Source organism: Porites lutea, chromosome 2 (assembly GCF_958299795.1).
Source record: "Porites lutea chromosome 2, jaPorLute2.1, whole genome shotgun sequence".
Lineage (NCBI taxonomy): Eukaryota > Metazoa > Cnidaria > Anthozoa > Scleractinia > Poritidae > Porites > Porites lutea.
This window is the reverse complement of record NC_133202.1, coordinates 46362458-46377966: the sequence shown is the minus strand read 5'-3', so window position 1 is coordinate 46377966 and position 15509 is coordinate 46362458. Positions and strand designations below refer to the sequence as shown.

Genomic DNA, 15509 nt, shown 5'->3' with positions numbered 1-15509 from the left:
TTTCAACTGATTTGTTTTACCCGCCACATTGTTTCAATGACAATGACTTCTCAAACTTGTGAGCTGTGTGATGAAATGTGCAGTATGATTTGCAGCAGAATCCCGATTTCTTGAACCCTCGGGTTTTCGAAATTTCCGGTAATTCAAACCAAACCTTTCACCAGACAAACACTGTAATTTTACACTCGATTCTTCAAATTTGCTTTTCCCAGGGCGTTTCGAAAAGTCGGTGTTCCCCCTGTAGTTTTGTGAGTGTTGAGAAGATTACCCTTGTAACCTTTTCAATCCATGGAGTGGTCAAAGTCTAAATTAAACAAGAACTTACAGATTCGACTTTCTAAGGTACATTTGAAAAATAGTACTACCATGTGAAAGTACTACCAAAAAGATTTTATTTGAATGGTAACACCTCGAGGTTTTGTCTTTAGAGTCAAGAGTTAGGACCAAATCCTATGACGAAGTTTATTTACCCGACAAAATTAACCTCAAGACAGTCGTATAAACATAACAAATTTCTTTAATTTTCCAGACATGTTTCGAGGGTACATCCGTCATCTTTAGTGTTACATATTTTGAAATCGCCGTTGAATTTAAAGCGCGCGCGATCTTACAAAGGACCAAGTGAAGCTTAAGGAATCCATGTTTATAAAATGGGAGAAGCCCGATCTCAACCAGCAGGTGAAACACATTAACCTGACTCTCTCCCTGTAAAGAACTAAGCGTCACTCATTTAATTTTGTTTTAGTACGCAATATTGACAACGTAATGTAACGAACTTTGTAAAATCGCGCGCGCTTTAAATTCAACGGCGATTTCAAAATATGTAACACTGAAGATGACGGATGTACCGTCGAAACATGTCTGGAAAATTAGAGAAAGTTGTCATGTTTATACGACTATCTATATTGTTGCTGCTATCTAGATCTTTTTAACCTCAAGCCCTTTTGAATTTTTAGCTGTTACCTTCGAGCACGATCTTCCACATCCGACAGAGCCCTTATCAAGGCGCTCACAGACTTTCAGGAAGAATTCTTCGAATGGCGTGTTAATGTTTAACTACTGTATTGCATGGTATTTGTTTACCGTCCTTATTAAAATAATGAAAATGCACTGTAAGAAAGCTAATACCGTTTGATACTATCCCTTCATTGATACAAAAAATCAATCACGAATTTATAGATATCTCGCAGAGGGGTCGCATTGTAACAGCTCTAGTGTTGTGAGAAAGTTCGAGACATCATTTTACCAATGAAAGCTGAAAAGCTGAAATTTTTAAGCTAATTAAAGATGCGTTTTAAGTGACTGGGCCTTCGGATAACGATCATTGAAGGTGCTTTTGCTTTTCGTCTTTGGAAGTCATATTACGCAGAATGCGGGACGCGCAAAGGCTCGCGCACAAACCGTTCAAGTCATTTCTTCAAAGCCAAACGGTTCGAGAATTTAATAGTCGTCTAAAAGACCTAAAAACCGATAGATACTATTACCATTGCCTTGGGTAACACCACTACGTTGGCATTCATCCGGCGCTCGGTACTCTACTGTAAACGTCTGTCGCTGGAACACATTGATCAGTGTAAAAGTAATATCTTCAGCGAAAACTGGCGCTGTTAATTGAAAAATTCCATTAATCAAAACTTAGTCTTGCCAAATGACTCTAAAGGACTTGACTAGAATCTTTTATTTCGGACTTTATTATTCGTCTGCAACGAGCGACTATGAGGAAGCCAAATGTTTTTTACCCGCAGCGAGGAAGATAACAGTAAAACCACCGTACAAACCAAAATTTGTTTGTCCGTAGACATGCTTAGCTGCATTATTAAAGTTATAGAATTCGAAGGCAAAGTATGTTTTAAGAGCCCTTAAAGAGAAAATTTATAATAAATGAACACTGATCACATATAACATGGGACAAAAGAACGGATCGGATTTCGGCGTCTTTTCGTAGCGAAGCCTCCCGCTCCCGCCTACTGCATTGTATAATTCACGTATGCTTACCTGGTTACATAACCAAATCTTCAAGCTTCAGTTATTTTCAAAGACTAAATGTAATAATTATTTTATGGAATATTGAAAAATGCAAGCTTGTTTGCATTTGAAATAGATGTTGTTGTTTCTTTCCGAGAAAGACCTTCAGAGCTTCCCAGAAAAGCTTGTTTTTTCCTGATTGGCTCAATGCATAGCCAATCAAGTTGTGACTTAAAAAACACAAAGCTCTTCCGGTCTGATATGTTCGGACGAGAGAGAAAAGATGGTCGAGAAGTGAATCTAAATGAAAAAACCCATAACTGCCTGTATTCGGGCTTCTTTATTGCAATATCTCTCTTATTGATAACCATAAAAAATGTACATTATGTAATCATTGTATTGAAATTAAAAGAAGTAACAAGCGGGTATCATCTTCGAATAGCAAGAGTTCATATATTGCTACATAATATATAATTACTATATAATTCACAACTCTTTTCAGTCTTGTAAGTCGATGATTTTTACAGATTTTGATTTTTAAATCTTAGATTTCTTAGTGTTATTTTATTTTCTTTTTTTTTCTTTTTTTATTTTTTAGCTATTTATGAGATAATTACAGGACCCTTTTGATAACAGTTCTTTTTATTAGAACTGATAGGTTATCCTGTATAAATATTCGCGTTATTATTATCATTATTGTTATTGTTATTATTATTATTACGGCACACCTGAGGTAGAAAGTTCTGTTTCAACTTGTTTTGGTCAAATTTGCTACCTTGAACATTGTCCACTTGGAATTGTTTTCAGTTATAATATATCAATATTACAGGCCATTTAGAGCGGTTTTCACTTGACTGTCGTAAAACCAAAACCAAAGTAAATACACTAGCCAACCAAAGGGCGTAGTAAAACCAAAACCAAAACCAAAACCAATCCCTTTCGACAGTCAAGTGAAAACCGCTCTATACTCTGAAAATAATTCACTAAGCCGTTTGTTCATGATATTTCTAGGAGCACACATGGCATATATATATATATAGTACCAATTAAGCTTTCAATAGTATTAGGTAGTATCAAACACAGTCAAAATTGTTGGCAGCTCAGAAAGCATTAAAAAAAATACGACCTGTTCAATTTTAAAAAATAGTTTAAAATACAACTGATTTCCAGTATTTATCAATTGCACGAGACTGTCATAGAATTTGGTCCTCTTTTACATCCTTTTAATGTAAACCAAAAGGAAATACTTTTGAATAACGACATGTGAATTGTCTTCATTTACTGTATCGCTATACTACAGTCACTTGATTAGTTTTGTTTGATTAATCGAATAATGCGGCGGCCAAATGCTTCTATTAGAACTCTATTAGTGGACTGTTAGAATAAAGATTTTGTTCATGGTGACGTGTGTTTTTCGTCTCTTTTCCCAAGTACCCAAAAATCGACGGCAATGATAAAAAACTTTCTAAGCTTTTTTTGAAATTAAGCTTCGTTCTAGCTCACTCAAACCAACAGTAAAAGCGGTGAAATTAATGTTTTGCAAATAATAGAGCCTGAATGATTAGCTATGATTCGTTGAAAAGTCTGCCGTAAAGACTGACATTTAAGTGGAAAAAGACCATAAATTGATCTCTGCATGTCGGAAAATATCCCCCTGAATTTGTATAAAGTGTCCTCCGTTTTTAACGTTTGTTTTAAGTCCTACAAAACAAGTCAAGTATAAAGTAAGCTCAACAGCGAAAAATTATGCACTTTTGTTATCGCCGAACAATCCGACTGAAGCAAGAACATTTCTCTTGCAATAACAAGACAAATTACAGAAGAAGACAGAAATTTATTACTCACAAAAACAACTGCTGCCAGGTCTTCTCAAGAAGCCGTAATGATCAGCCGTTGTTCGTAAATAAATATAAGGTTAAAGTAGGATGACAGTCGTTTTCGCTAAAAAACAAGTTTTCTGGATTTCGCAGAGCAAAACATAAACATCTTTTAAGCAAATCCAAACCATACTCCACGACTTCTAACGAACATGTGAGTATTTTCACTTTAGGTGGACTTTAAGACTCTTTTACCTTTCTTTCTTTTTAGTTTTAATTAATCGTTAAGGAATAAATAAACAAATTTTCTTTCTCAGTTTTACAAAAAGAATTTTCATTCAAACTAAACCATTGTGGTGTGGTTGTAATCAGCCAATAAAAGCTTTTGTTGTTGCGTCGCGCGTTACGAGAATTTTGTACTTAATCAAAAAGCAAGCATTTTTGTCCGCTATGTTATAAAAGAATTTGCCCATGCTTTTAGCTGTGCGTATATCGAGTTATGGATGCACTTGGGAAGTTTGGAGAGCACTCGAGAAGCTAGATTTGCACTCGGCTATCGCCTCGTGCAACTCTTACGCATCTTTCCTGCTCTCTCCAAATTTCATGCGTGCATCCATAACTCGATATACGCGCGCTGAGCAATTCGCTAAGCATGAACAAATTCTTAATTTTCATTTGAATACATAGCACTATGATTCATTTCCATTACAAATCTAACATTACAACGTTCTGTATCAGAACGGCTTTTTTCTCTTTTTTCGCTTTACAACAACATTAACAAGGAAAAGTGATACTAGGAAAACGGAATTTTACACTTTTTTAAGGGTTCGCCTACAAAGTGTCCGTGTACGGCATCTAAGAGATTCAGGATGACCCATACGCTTGTAAACATTACATTCAAGATTGCTACTAAAGTATGTCGCTTATATTGACAACGCCATACAGCCATAACAGCCATGTCTTGATATCGAGTCTCGATTGCTAGAGAAACGCTGATGAAAAACCATTCTATTACCAGCATGACTGAAGTGGAAAGGGCAAACTCTTGAATTATGCTTGTGACAGAAGTCGTTTCTAGAAAGATCAGTTGGTACATGTAGAAGGAGCCATTGACGGAAACTATAGCCGTTGATTCATACAACATACTCATGATAGCTACATCGGCTGTTAGTCTTTCCCGGCGAGGAGTTCGAAAACTTCAACATGGAGATGCCTTTCTTGTCCGAAGTGAAACAAACGTGATCGGTCACAACTATGGTGCTTCGTTCTATGACTTCTGCAGCCTCGTGAATTATTCCAAAAATAGCGATGGATTGTAGACTGTTAAGTTCTAATTGTAAACCACGGATCATAATCGCTGACACAAAATACAAAGGTGCTAAAAGTACGTACGAATATCCCGGATGAGTGATGTTTCAAAGACGCTGAACACAAATTCGCGAAGCGGCCTTTAGTACCAGCCCAGCAAGAGGAGAAAAAGGGCAATAACCAGCTTTCTTTCTTCTTTCTTTTTTTTTGTTGTATGCCGGGTAAATAAAGTATCTCGTGCAAAAACCCAAAATAACAAAGCAAATAGTTGGAACAAACATTTTACAGAGCAGGAGTATTCGCTTCCATTTTGGTCGATTTAAAAAGTGACGGGCCACAAGATAAAACTGCAGCATTGAACTTTCGCAGAATTTCCCACTTGCGATAGAGAGAGATTCCGCACACGCTGGTTCAACAATCGAGGACTGTATACTTTCGTACAAATCTGACTTTATTCTTCCTAATTCAACATTACACGTTCCGTTCTACGATCAATTTCAATCTAACTAAATTCTACAAAAATGCTGCGTATATTAGCTAAGGAAGTCCACACCCAGATGCGTAATTCCGGCGTGGTCACAATAATCAAATGCGGTCCAAGTTCTTTGCTCACGTTTAACATCGATTCGTGGGCACTAATTTCAACTAATTTCCTATTAAGCGTGGGTTTACTTGACAATCATGGTGCTAATCCTTATGTGCGGTTACGCTAGTAATACCCGATTAAATACAACATTGATTAATTCTAATTATCTTATCCCACGATATTTCCTGTTACAATCTAAACATCTGTTTTAGCGGTGGCGAGATAATGGCTTATTTTATCAACTACTGAAAATTTAATGAAATAAGAAAATACAATCATAAGCATTCTAACGTTTCACAACACTCTCCCCCCTTTGACTCGTCTACGAGTCAAGCATTAAGTTAGTTTTCCAACGCGCATCTGCTGCTGCAGCGCGTCTAGGGTTGCGCCTAAGGTTTTTTGTACCCTCTTTTACACTTTCCCGCGGCGCTTCGGGTAGAATCTCGGTTTGCACTTCTATGGGGTAGAGTTTCTGAACGGGTCTAGACATACGCGAGGGCTTTCCCTCGGCAATGACTCGAATGTTTGCCCCCCTTACCACATTATCGTTTCCCTTGATAAGACTCTCAATAACTGCTAATCTCCACTCTCCACGCCTCTTACTCTCGTCGTACACTGTGACTACATCACCTATCTGTACAGACCTCGGGTCTTTACTTACCTTGGTCCGATGGAACTCGCGTAAGTCAGTTAAGTACTCACGCCTCCACCGATTCCAAAAATGCGCTAATCTAACGCTCAAATACCTGAATCTCCTAGTGTATCTACTCTCACCTTCTTCTTCGTCCTCCACGATTTCATCTGGCACTGTTTTAATTCTTCTTCCGAAAATCAAATGCGACGGGGTAAGAACTTCCTCGCCCGCTTCATCATACTCGTAAGTTAAGGGCCGGGAGTTTAAAGTCCCCTCTACTTCGATCAACACAGTAAACAATTCGTCAAAGGTCAGTCTTGCGTTACCTAACACCTTTCTCAAACAACGCTTAACACATCCAACCATTCTTTCAAAAAACCCTCCCCACCAAGGTGCTCTCTCTAAGTTGAACTTCCATTCGATCATTTTGCCGGACAATTCGTTAGCGACTTCTGGGTGATTGAAAAGGTTCTTGAGAGCTTTATCAGCGGCTTTGAAGGTTTTGGCGTTGTCAGATATAATTAAAACTGGTGTCCCTCGTCTCCCTGCAAATCGCCGCAAAGCCCGGATAAACGCTCCCGTTGACAAATCTTCTACAAGTTCCAAGTGAATTGCTCGCGTCACGCAACACGAGAATAACGCGATGTACACCTTTTTCATTGTCGTGGTTCGCTCTTTGACGTAAAGCGGCCCTGCGAAATCAACTCCTACCTTTGAAAACGCCGGCGCTTCCGTGACTCGAAATTCTGGTAACGCTGCACTGCGCGGTGTACTATAAGCTTTCCCTTCTAACTTTCTACAGACTACACATTTACTAATGACCTTCTTCACGTGTTGTCGGCCTTTCGGAACCCAAAACTTTGATCTTAGCTCTGCGAGTGTTTCTCTCACGCCGCCGTGAAGCACTCTCTCGTGACATTCTTCGATTGTTTTTGTTGTGTAGGCGTGATCTTTCGGCAAGATAATTGGTTTCTGTGCTTCTACTTCTAAGTCTGAATGCTCTAACCTTCCGAAACATCTTAGAACGCCTCCGACCGTCTCTAGGCCTAACACCCTTTCTAAATTCGGAAAATTTTTCTGGCGCTTCAAACCTTGCTGGGCTGCTTTTACCCATTCGTTTTCAGCGTTGATCAACTCTTCCCTCGTCAACCTACCTTTTCTCTTCGCACATCTTGGTTTCGAATTTTGGACGAAACGTAACACCCATGCTGTCACTCTGAGCAGTTTTCTCAAAGTACCATGTCGCTCAATATCTACTACCTTTGCAACAGAGGCTGAGTCTTGTACGTCTACAATCATTACCGTCGACGTCTTTTTCATTTCTTCTTGGCTCTCTGACGTAGAGGTGATTGCCTGGCTTGTTGGCCAACTGCTCTCTTCTTGAGTCAACCAAGGTGGTCCCTTCCACCACAGTTCCTCATCTTTCAGTTTGGAACCCAGCGCTCCTCTTGAACCAATGTCCGCAGGATTGTCTTCTCCCGGGCAGTGTCTCCATTCATCTTTAGCTGAAAGCTTGAGGACCTCGTTCACCCTGTGTCTCACAAATTGTTTCCACTCCCCCCTGTTTTGAATCCAGCAGATTGCCGTTTTACTGTCTAACCAGTATCTGGTACCGTTAAGGGTCACTTGTTCTTCTAGGGCATTCTTCACCGTGCTCATTAACTGGGCAAGAATTCTCGCGGACATAAGCTCTAGTCTGGGGATAGTCAGTTCCTTTAGTGGTGCCACTCTCGACCTCGAAGTCAACAATCTTACGTGAACTCCGTCCCACGTTCGGTAAACAAAGTAAACAACAGCGCAGTACGCTTTGTTACTCGCATCGCCGAAACCATGCAAGTAACACTCAAGCACCTCTTGTTTTAAACTATCGTAAACGCACCTACTAATCGCGATCCCTTTAATCTTAGACAAATCTAAAACCCAATCGTTCCATTTCTTTTTAGCTTCGCCATTGAGCTCATCATCCCAGCCTATACTATCCCGACACAACTCTTGGAACAACATTTTCATGCACACAATGACGGGACTTATAATTCCTAGAGGGTCAAACATGCTGGCCAAAACACTTAGCAAGTTCCGCTTAGTCGGTGGGATTTCTTGTGCTTTTGCCACAATCTTCTCGAAGTTGAAGTGGATAACATCATTCTCAAAATCCCACGGAAGGCCCAAAACCTTAGGACATTTTTTACTCACCTCCGATCCTAGCGTGAACTTCGCGAAAGATTCCTCTTCGGTTGTCACGCTTGCGTTTTCTGGTTTCCGGTTCTCATCTTGCTCAATTAAATCTTTCAACGCCTTGTCGTTAGTCATCCACTTACGCAATTTGAACCCTCCACTCGCTAGCCTATTTTTGGACTTCTCGTACAACGTGAAGGCTTTAGCAGTGTTGTCCTCGCCAGTCACCAGGTCGTCTACGTAAAAGCTTTCGATCATTCTTCTCACAAATTCTGGATCTTCATCTTTAAATTTCGAGATATGGTGTCTAAGCGTGGCATTCAGAAGGAAAGGAGACGCGTTTAAACCAAACACTACACGACAAAAACGATACACGACAATCTCGCTTGAGGGGTCACTCACGCCATCTAGCCACAAAAACCTCAGGAAATCTCTGTCTTCCTTATCCACCTCAATGTTCAAAAACGCCTTTTCTATATCGCCAATCAGTGCTACCCTTTTCTCTCTAAACCTCAACAATATGTCGAACAGCAATGGGGTAAGAGACGGTCCTTTGTGTAAACAGTCGTTCAATGATGCGCTTTCCTTACCTGATTTTGCTGACGCGTCATACACCACTCTCAGTTTGGTTGTGCTGGCTTCTTTGCGTATGACGGCCAAATGTGGGATATAATGGACTCTATCCGCCTTTCCTGATTCTTCCACTCTTTCTATCACTCCTGAAGCTAACTGTTCTTTGATAACTGAGTCATACTCCCTCAACACTTCTGGCTCTTTCCTAAGCTTTCTTACCTGTCCTTTCATGCGTGACAAACTCAATTCGTAATTACTGTCTAAAACATCACGCCCTTCCTTCCACGGCAGCTTTACTGAATACCTCTTTCCGTTGAACGTAATGTTGTCTACAAATTCCTCGTACACTCCGTCATTCTCTGTTATTCCTAACGTTTCTAAATCCCAAAGAACCTGAACATCTCGCTCTAACCTTCCTGGAACTGTACTATCTCTTCCTATAATATTTACACTAACTGCTCGCTCTCTATCTGTCGACTGACTAGACTCTAAGGGACCAGAAACAACCCATCCCAATTGCGTTTCTATGGCTACGGGTTCCCCTACACCTCCCCGAACAACATTGCCAGTTTGAAAACTCCACAAATAATCTGCCCCGATGAGGACATCTATTTCTAACTGATCTTTGTGTTGGCAAACATCAGAGAGCCATATGTTTGCCAAATGAGGGTAGTTCCCACGCACTAATTCCAGATGCTCGTTCTGAACTCTCGAGATTTCGGGAACAACAAAAGCTTCGACATAAATTGCGTTCCCTCCCCCTACTGGGGTCAAATGCATTCCGACTACGTCCCTCAAGTTTGAACCCGCTGCTCGCTGCCCAAAGGTGTTGACAGCGAGCCACTCTTTCCGGAGAGTTTCTAAACTAAACATTCGCGCCACGTGCGCCGTAACAAAAGACGTGTGACTAGCGGTATCAAAAAGCACTCTTATTCGCGCGTTGCCCTTCCCTGCTACTTGAGCTTGTGCCGTTTGTAAAGCAACACTATTCCCGGTTTCTATGTGCATACTATTGCCCACTGACTCAACGTTACTTGGTTCATTTTCTGACGCTCCCCCCTCCCCTGGGGATTCGGCACTACAAATAGACGAATGATGTTTCCTTTTACAAAACTTACAAGTTAAATTAGCTCTACAGTCTTTAGAAAGATGTCCCTTTCGAATACAACTAAAACAACGACCAAACTTAATTAGTAATTGCTTACGCTCGCTGACGTTCTTGACTTTTTGGCAATCCTCGTGTTTGTGTCCTCCTAAGCAAAACGCACAGTTCTGATAATTCGCCTGTTTTCCAGTGTGCATGGTGTGTTTCTTTTTCACTGATTCGTCACGAGAGCTCCTCGCGTGTCGTGCGCTTCTGTTGTACTCCTCTCGCAGCTCGACCTCGTGGCCCAGGACGTCCAACAACTGCTCCAGGTTCCATTCGTGATGGTCCTCTCCCCTTGTGATGGTCAAACGGAGCTGCTCTGGTAGTTTTTCCAACAGCGACGGCACCACGATGGCGGAGTAGGTCTCTTGGTCTACGCCAAGCGCTTCCAATGCCCGGTACTTTGTCTCGGCAACGTCATACATTGTCCTCAATCGCTGTGTGTCTCGTTCTCCGTAAATTGGCTCCAAGTTCAACAAGTCGTTTATGTATGTTCTCTGGATAACTTTCTGTTTACCGTAACGTTTCTTTAGAAGTTGTATCGCGGCTTTGTAGTTCGCTGAAGTGAGGGAAAATCCTGCGATCGCCGACCGCGCTGGCTCGATCAGGAGGCCTCGCAAATAGGAGAATTTATCTATTTCGGCCAATGTCTCGTTTCGGTCGATAGCGCTTTCAAAGGAGTCCCAAAACTCCTGCCATTCGCTGATGTTTCCCCCAAACTTGCGTACCTCGAGTTTCGGCAATTTCGCTCGAACTGTAGCAGTCTGCGGGACCGGCCATGGATTGAATGGAGCTTGATTGGCGTGCAAATCTGCGGAGGGGCTAGGCAGCGACGGTGGTACATTCGTAACGTTAGCAACATTCGCGGTTACAATCTTTTCTATTGCAGACAAACGCATCTTTACGTCAAACTTTAACGTGTTGGTGTCCATCAACTCTGTAGACAAATCTTCGTCGGTCAACTCTTCATCTGCCTCCATCAGAGCTAAAATTTGATCGCTCAGGGTTGTGACTTTCTGTAGCTGTTCTTGTAGCGATTCTTTCCACTGAGCCAGTTCATCCTTTCTTTCTGGGGAGTAATCGGCAAGGCATTCGTCCACTTTATTCAAGGCGTGCTTCAAGTAACTCTTGTGGCCCGATCTTGACTTTTTCTTGTTTTTCAGCTCACTCATCTTCGTTCACTATCCGGCTCGAAGGACCAGGTTTCGCAGAATTTCCCACTTGCGATAGAGAGAGATTCCGCACACGCTGGTTCAACAATCGAGGACTGTATACTTTCGTACAAATCTGACTTTATTCTTCCTAATTCAACATTACACGTTCCGTTCTACGATCAATTTCAATCTAACTAAATTCTACAAAAATGCTGCGTATATTAGCTAAGGAAGTCCACACCCAGATGCGTAATTCCGGCGTGGTCACAATAATCAAATGCGGTCCAAGTTCTTTGCTCACGTTTAACATCGATTCGTGGGCACTAATTTCAACTAATTTCCTATTAAGCGTGGGTTTACTTGACAATCATGGTGCTAATCCTTATGTGCGGTTACGCTAGTAATACCCGATTAAATACAACATTGATTAATTCTAATTATCTTATCCCACGATATTTCCTGTTACAATCTAAACATCTGTTTTAGCGGTGGCGAGATAATGGCTTATTTTATCAACTACTGAAAATTTAATGAAATAAGAAAATACAATCATAAGCATTCTAACGTTTCACAACATGAACTACATAACCAAAGAGTATAAACTGGAACAACGTACAATATGCCAATGGCGGCCAGAAGTGAGATCAAAGATCCAATAAACATTGAGTCACAAATAGTGTGACGAATAGAAGGTCTAAATGTCTTCCAAGCCATTGCTCCCGCTGTTTCTGTATCGTCATTCTGCAGTGGTTCATCGTGCTCCTGTGTAGAACTCGCATTTATAATCCTTGTGTTGAGATTAAATGACGGTGGTGATGATCTATTTTCACCGTATTCTGAAGATAAATTAGTTCTTTCACAGGTTTATAATACCATTCTCGCTCTGTGCTTTCCAGAGGATGGTACCCGGGGGGGGGGGTACTGCCATATATGGGCTATATAGGTATGTGCCGCTCTGAAGGGTATGGTTTTCAAGCAGTTTACTCTAGGATAGGGTATATAAATCAGAGCGTTTGGGTCTAGAATAGGGTATCACTTTTCAGGAAACTGATCAGTTGGTTGAAGATTTTATCTAGACTAGGTAAACAGCTACTCTAGGATAGGGGGATTTGAGGAGTTTACTCTAGTATAGGGTAGCAAAATTCAGCTGAACTAGCTCTGGTATAGGTTAAGGGTTCCAGGGTCCCAGCGGCACATCCCCACCCAGAAATTCCTACAGTGCCCCCCCACGGGGGATGGTAGCCTAAAATCTCTGCTGTGTATTCGGGTTCCTCTGGATTGTAGTGCTCGGTTAATCTCCGTGTAAAACCATACACGATGCGGCCAAATGCTTCTATTAGTGGAACGCTACTCATTTTCCTTTGTTAGTAGTAGCAGTGTCTCACTGCATTTTGGCTTGAAGAGCTTGTAAATAGAACACCCGGAAACTTCGTAATTTATGCGGAATAATTAGGAGTAGCTGAAACGGGTGTAGCAGCTCTACTAATTCGATACCCCAACTGTGAAACAGTGAGGAAATAATGATAAACAATGATGTGTTATTGTTTTCTGCGACCAATAAGGAAACACCTTACGCGGAGCTCCCACATTACTAGCTGAAATTGCCACAACAAAACCAAAGAAACACGACGCATGTTTAGGCAAGCACTACTTAAAATACAATGTTTTGGTCTGGTTCTCACCTATTAAGATTTAATGTTAATAATCATTTTACAGGGACGCCCAACGACATAACTGTTCGAAGCAGCAAATATTACCTATTAAGAAATTTGTGAAACTCGAGAAAGGATAAAGGTAGCTGAAAAATTGTCCCATTCCTCTCTAACATATTCGCAACTTTTCTACTAACTTACTACCTACGATTTTCGGGGGTTGTTTCGTTCACATTTTGTTACCAGGATATTGAGATGATTATTCAAAAAACGTCGTCTGAAAAATTAGACAAAAAGTTGTCTCCTAGAATTTCCTAGAGTTTTCTAATGAAAGTACGGTACACCATGTCATAGAACTTTGGACCAGACCTATCAGAGTACATGTAGCCATAGTTATTAGAGGAGACTGGTTATGAAAAGCGGCAAACACCAATGATAAAAACAACAGTGCTGCAGTTTATGTTGGAAGCACCCTGAAAGTGCACAATCCTTTGTTTTCTGTTGGCAAATTGTTACGGAATAAATTAATGCAACGTTTTTATTGGTCAATACAGTCAAAATGATACGAATTCTTTTGAACGTTATGCACTTTCAGGTCCACAAAAACATATAACAAAGGAGTCTGACGGGTTGTATAACCATTCCACTCAATTAACTATGATGTAGCTAACAGTTTCGGATGAGACGAAGAAGCCCGCGGGCCTAAAACGTTCTGGACACCCAAGTCCCCCGAAGACATCCGACTAGATGAATAGTTTTTAGGCAGCTCCCTCTCCGAATTAACCAAACAAGCTTCTAAAAAGCGTACAGAAAAACATTTGAGACATGTTGGGTACCTCTGATTTCACTGACCTCTTTCTTGGCAAGAAGACAAAACCTGGTCGTGCGTGGTTATCGCGTCATCAGACAAAATTAACACAAGTTTAAACTCTGACCGATTTCCGCAAAACAGTAGAAACCTGTGCCGTTCCGCGCCTGGGAGCCGTTGGCGAATTTCCAAGGAGTATAATTCAAAGAAACGAAAGGTATCACACCGAGAAGGGAAAAAAGTTTCCTCTGAATGAAGGCTGTTTTCGAAAATGAAAAATGAAGTAAAAGTAAAGTCTTTATTCATCAAAAGATAAAAAGACATATCTTTTGTTACAAGTAAGTGTAAGAAATTTTAAAAAGGTAAAAAGCAAGAATTAAATTCTAGTATATTACATAGCTTAAAAGCTAAACTGTTTATAAACGAGTTTTTAAAACGCATAGTGTTAATCTTAAGTTTGAAACAAGTTTCAACGAGCATAATTTCAACTACGTTTAATGATTTTATTGTTTTTTAACGAAATGGATTGTAAAAGGTTTTAACAGTCAGTTGTTTTGTCAATAAAAAGTTAGTTCTTAATAATTGGCTAATTGCTCAGCCTTGTCAAGTTGAACACGTTAATCTTTGTACCCACGGATTCAAGCATATCAAGGTGGAATCTTCAATTTTCTAGTGATGAAGGGTCTGGAGGTGTTAAAAAAACTACCATGGCTACCTTGATAACAGTTTCTCTTCAGACCACTAGACACTACAATCGACTCTCTCTTAACGGACACCTCTATAAGACAGACACCTCTGTAAAACTGACACCCAAAGTTCTCCCTGCTTATCTCTCTAAGACCGACACTTAGTACCGGATCCAAAGGTGTTCGTGTTAGAGATAGTTGATTGTATATGAAATATGAAATACTTAACCAGATATACGATACAATGTGATGAATTTTACGCGCACTCTGATTAGTCGTTGCCCATGATATGTCATTGGAGTGCAAACGCATGGATGACGTCATGGGAAACTTGTTTTCTTTTGTTTTATCCAACATGACGAGCAGTTTTGAACTAATATTTGCGAGATAATTTTGGATTAAGGAAGTGAAGGCCTTGGTGAAAAACGTTGTTGTTACAACTTTGTCATTTCAACTCTGTGTTCCACAAAAGGTTGCCTTCTCCTTTTTTGGATTTCAAGTTGCCACATTACTTTACAGGAAAAGAAATATCACGAAAAAGGCATTTTGCACTTTTTTAAGGGCTCGCCTACAAAGTGTCCCTGCACGACTTCTAAGGGAATCACTATGACCCATACGCCTATAAATAATACATTCAAGATTGCTACTAAAGTATGTCGTTTCCATTGACAACGCCATACAGCCATAACAGCCATGTTCTGATATCGAGTCTCAATCGCTAGAGAAACGCTGATGAAAAACCATTCTATTACCAGCATGACTGAAGTGGAAAGGGCAAACTCTTGAATTATGCTTGTGACAGCAGTCGTTTCTAGAAAGATCAGTTGGTACATGTAGAGGGAGCCATTGACAGCAACTATAGCGGTTGATTCGTACAACATACTCATGATAGCTACATCGGCCACAAGCCTTTCTCGGCGAGGAGTTCGAAAACTTCCCCATGGAGATGCCTTTCTTGTCCGAAGCGAATGACAAACGTGATCAGTCACAACTATGGTGCTTCG

General features: G+C 40.6%; 1 protein-coding gene across 1 annotated transcript; it reads right to left on the bottom strand.

The window, feature by feature from the left end:
• Positions 1–5520: 5520 nt before the first annotated feature.
• LOC140928811 (uncharacterized) lies at positions 5521–11932 on the bottom strand. The gene has a single exon (XM_073378591.1). The coding sequence runs from the start codon at positions 11375–11377 to the stop codon at positions 5999–6001; it is 5379 nt and encodes a 1792-aa protein (XP_073234692.1). The 5' UTR covers positions 11378–11932; the 3' UTR covers positions 5521–5998.
• Positions 11933–15509: the final 3577 nt, after the last annotated feature.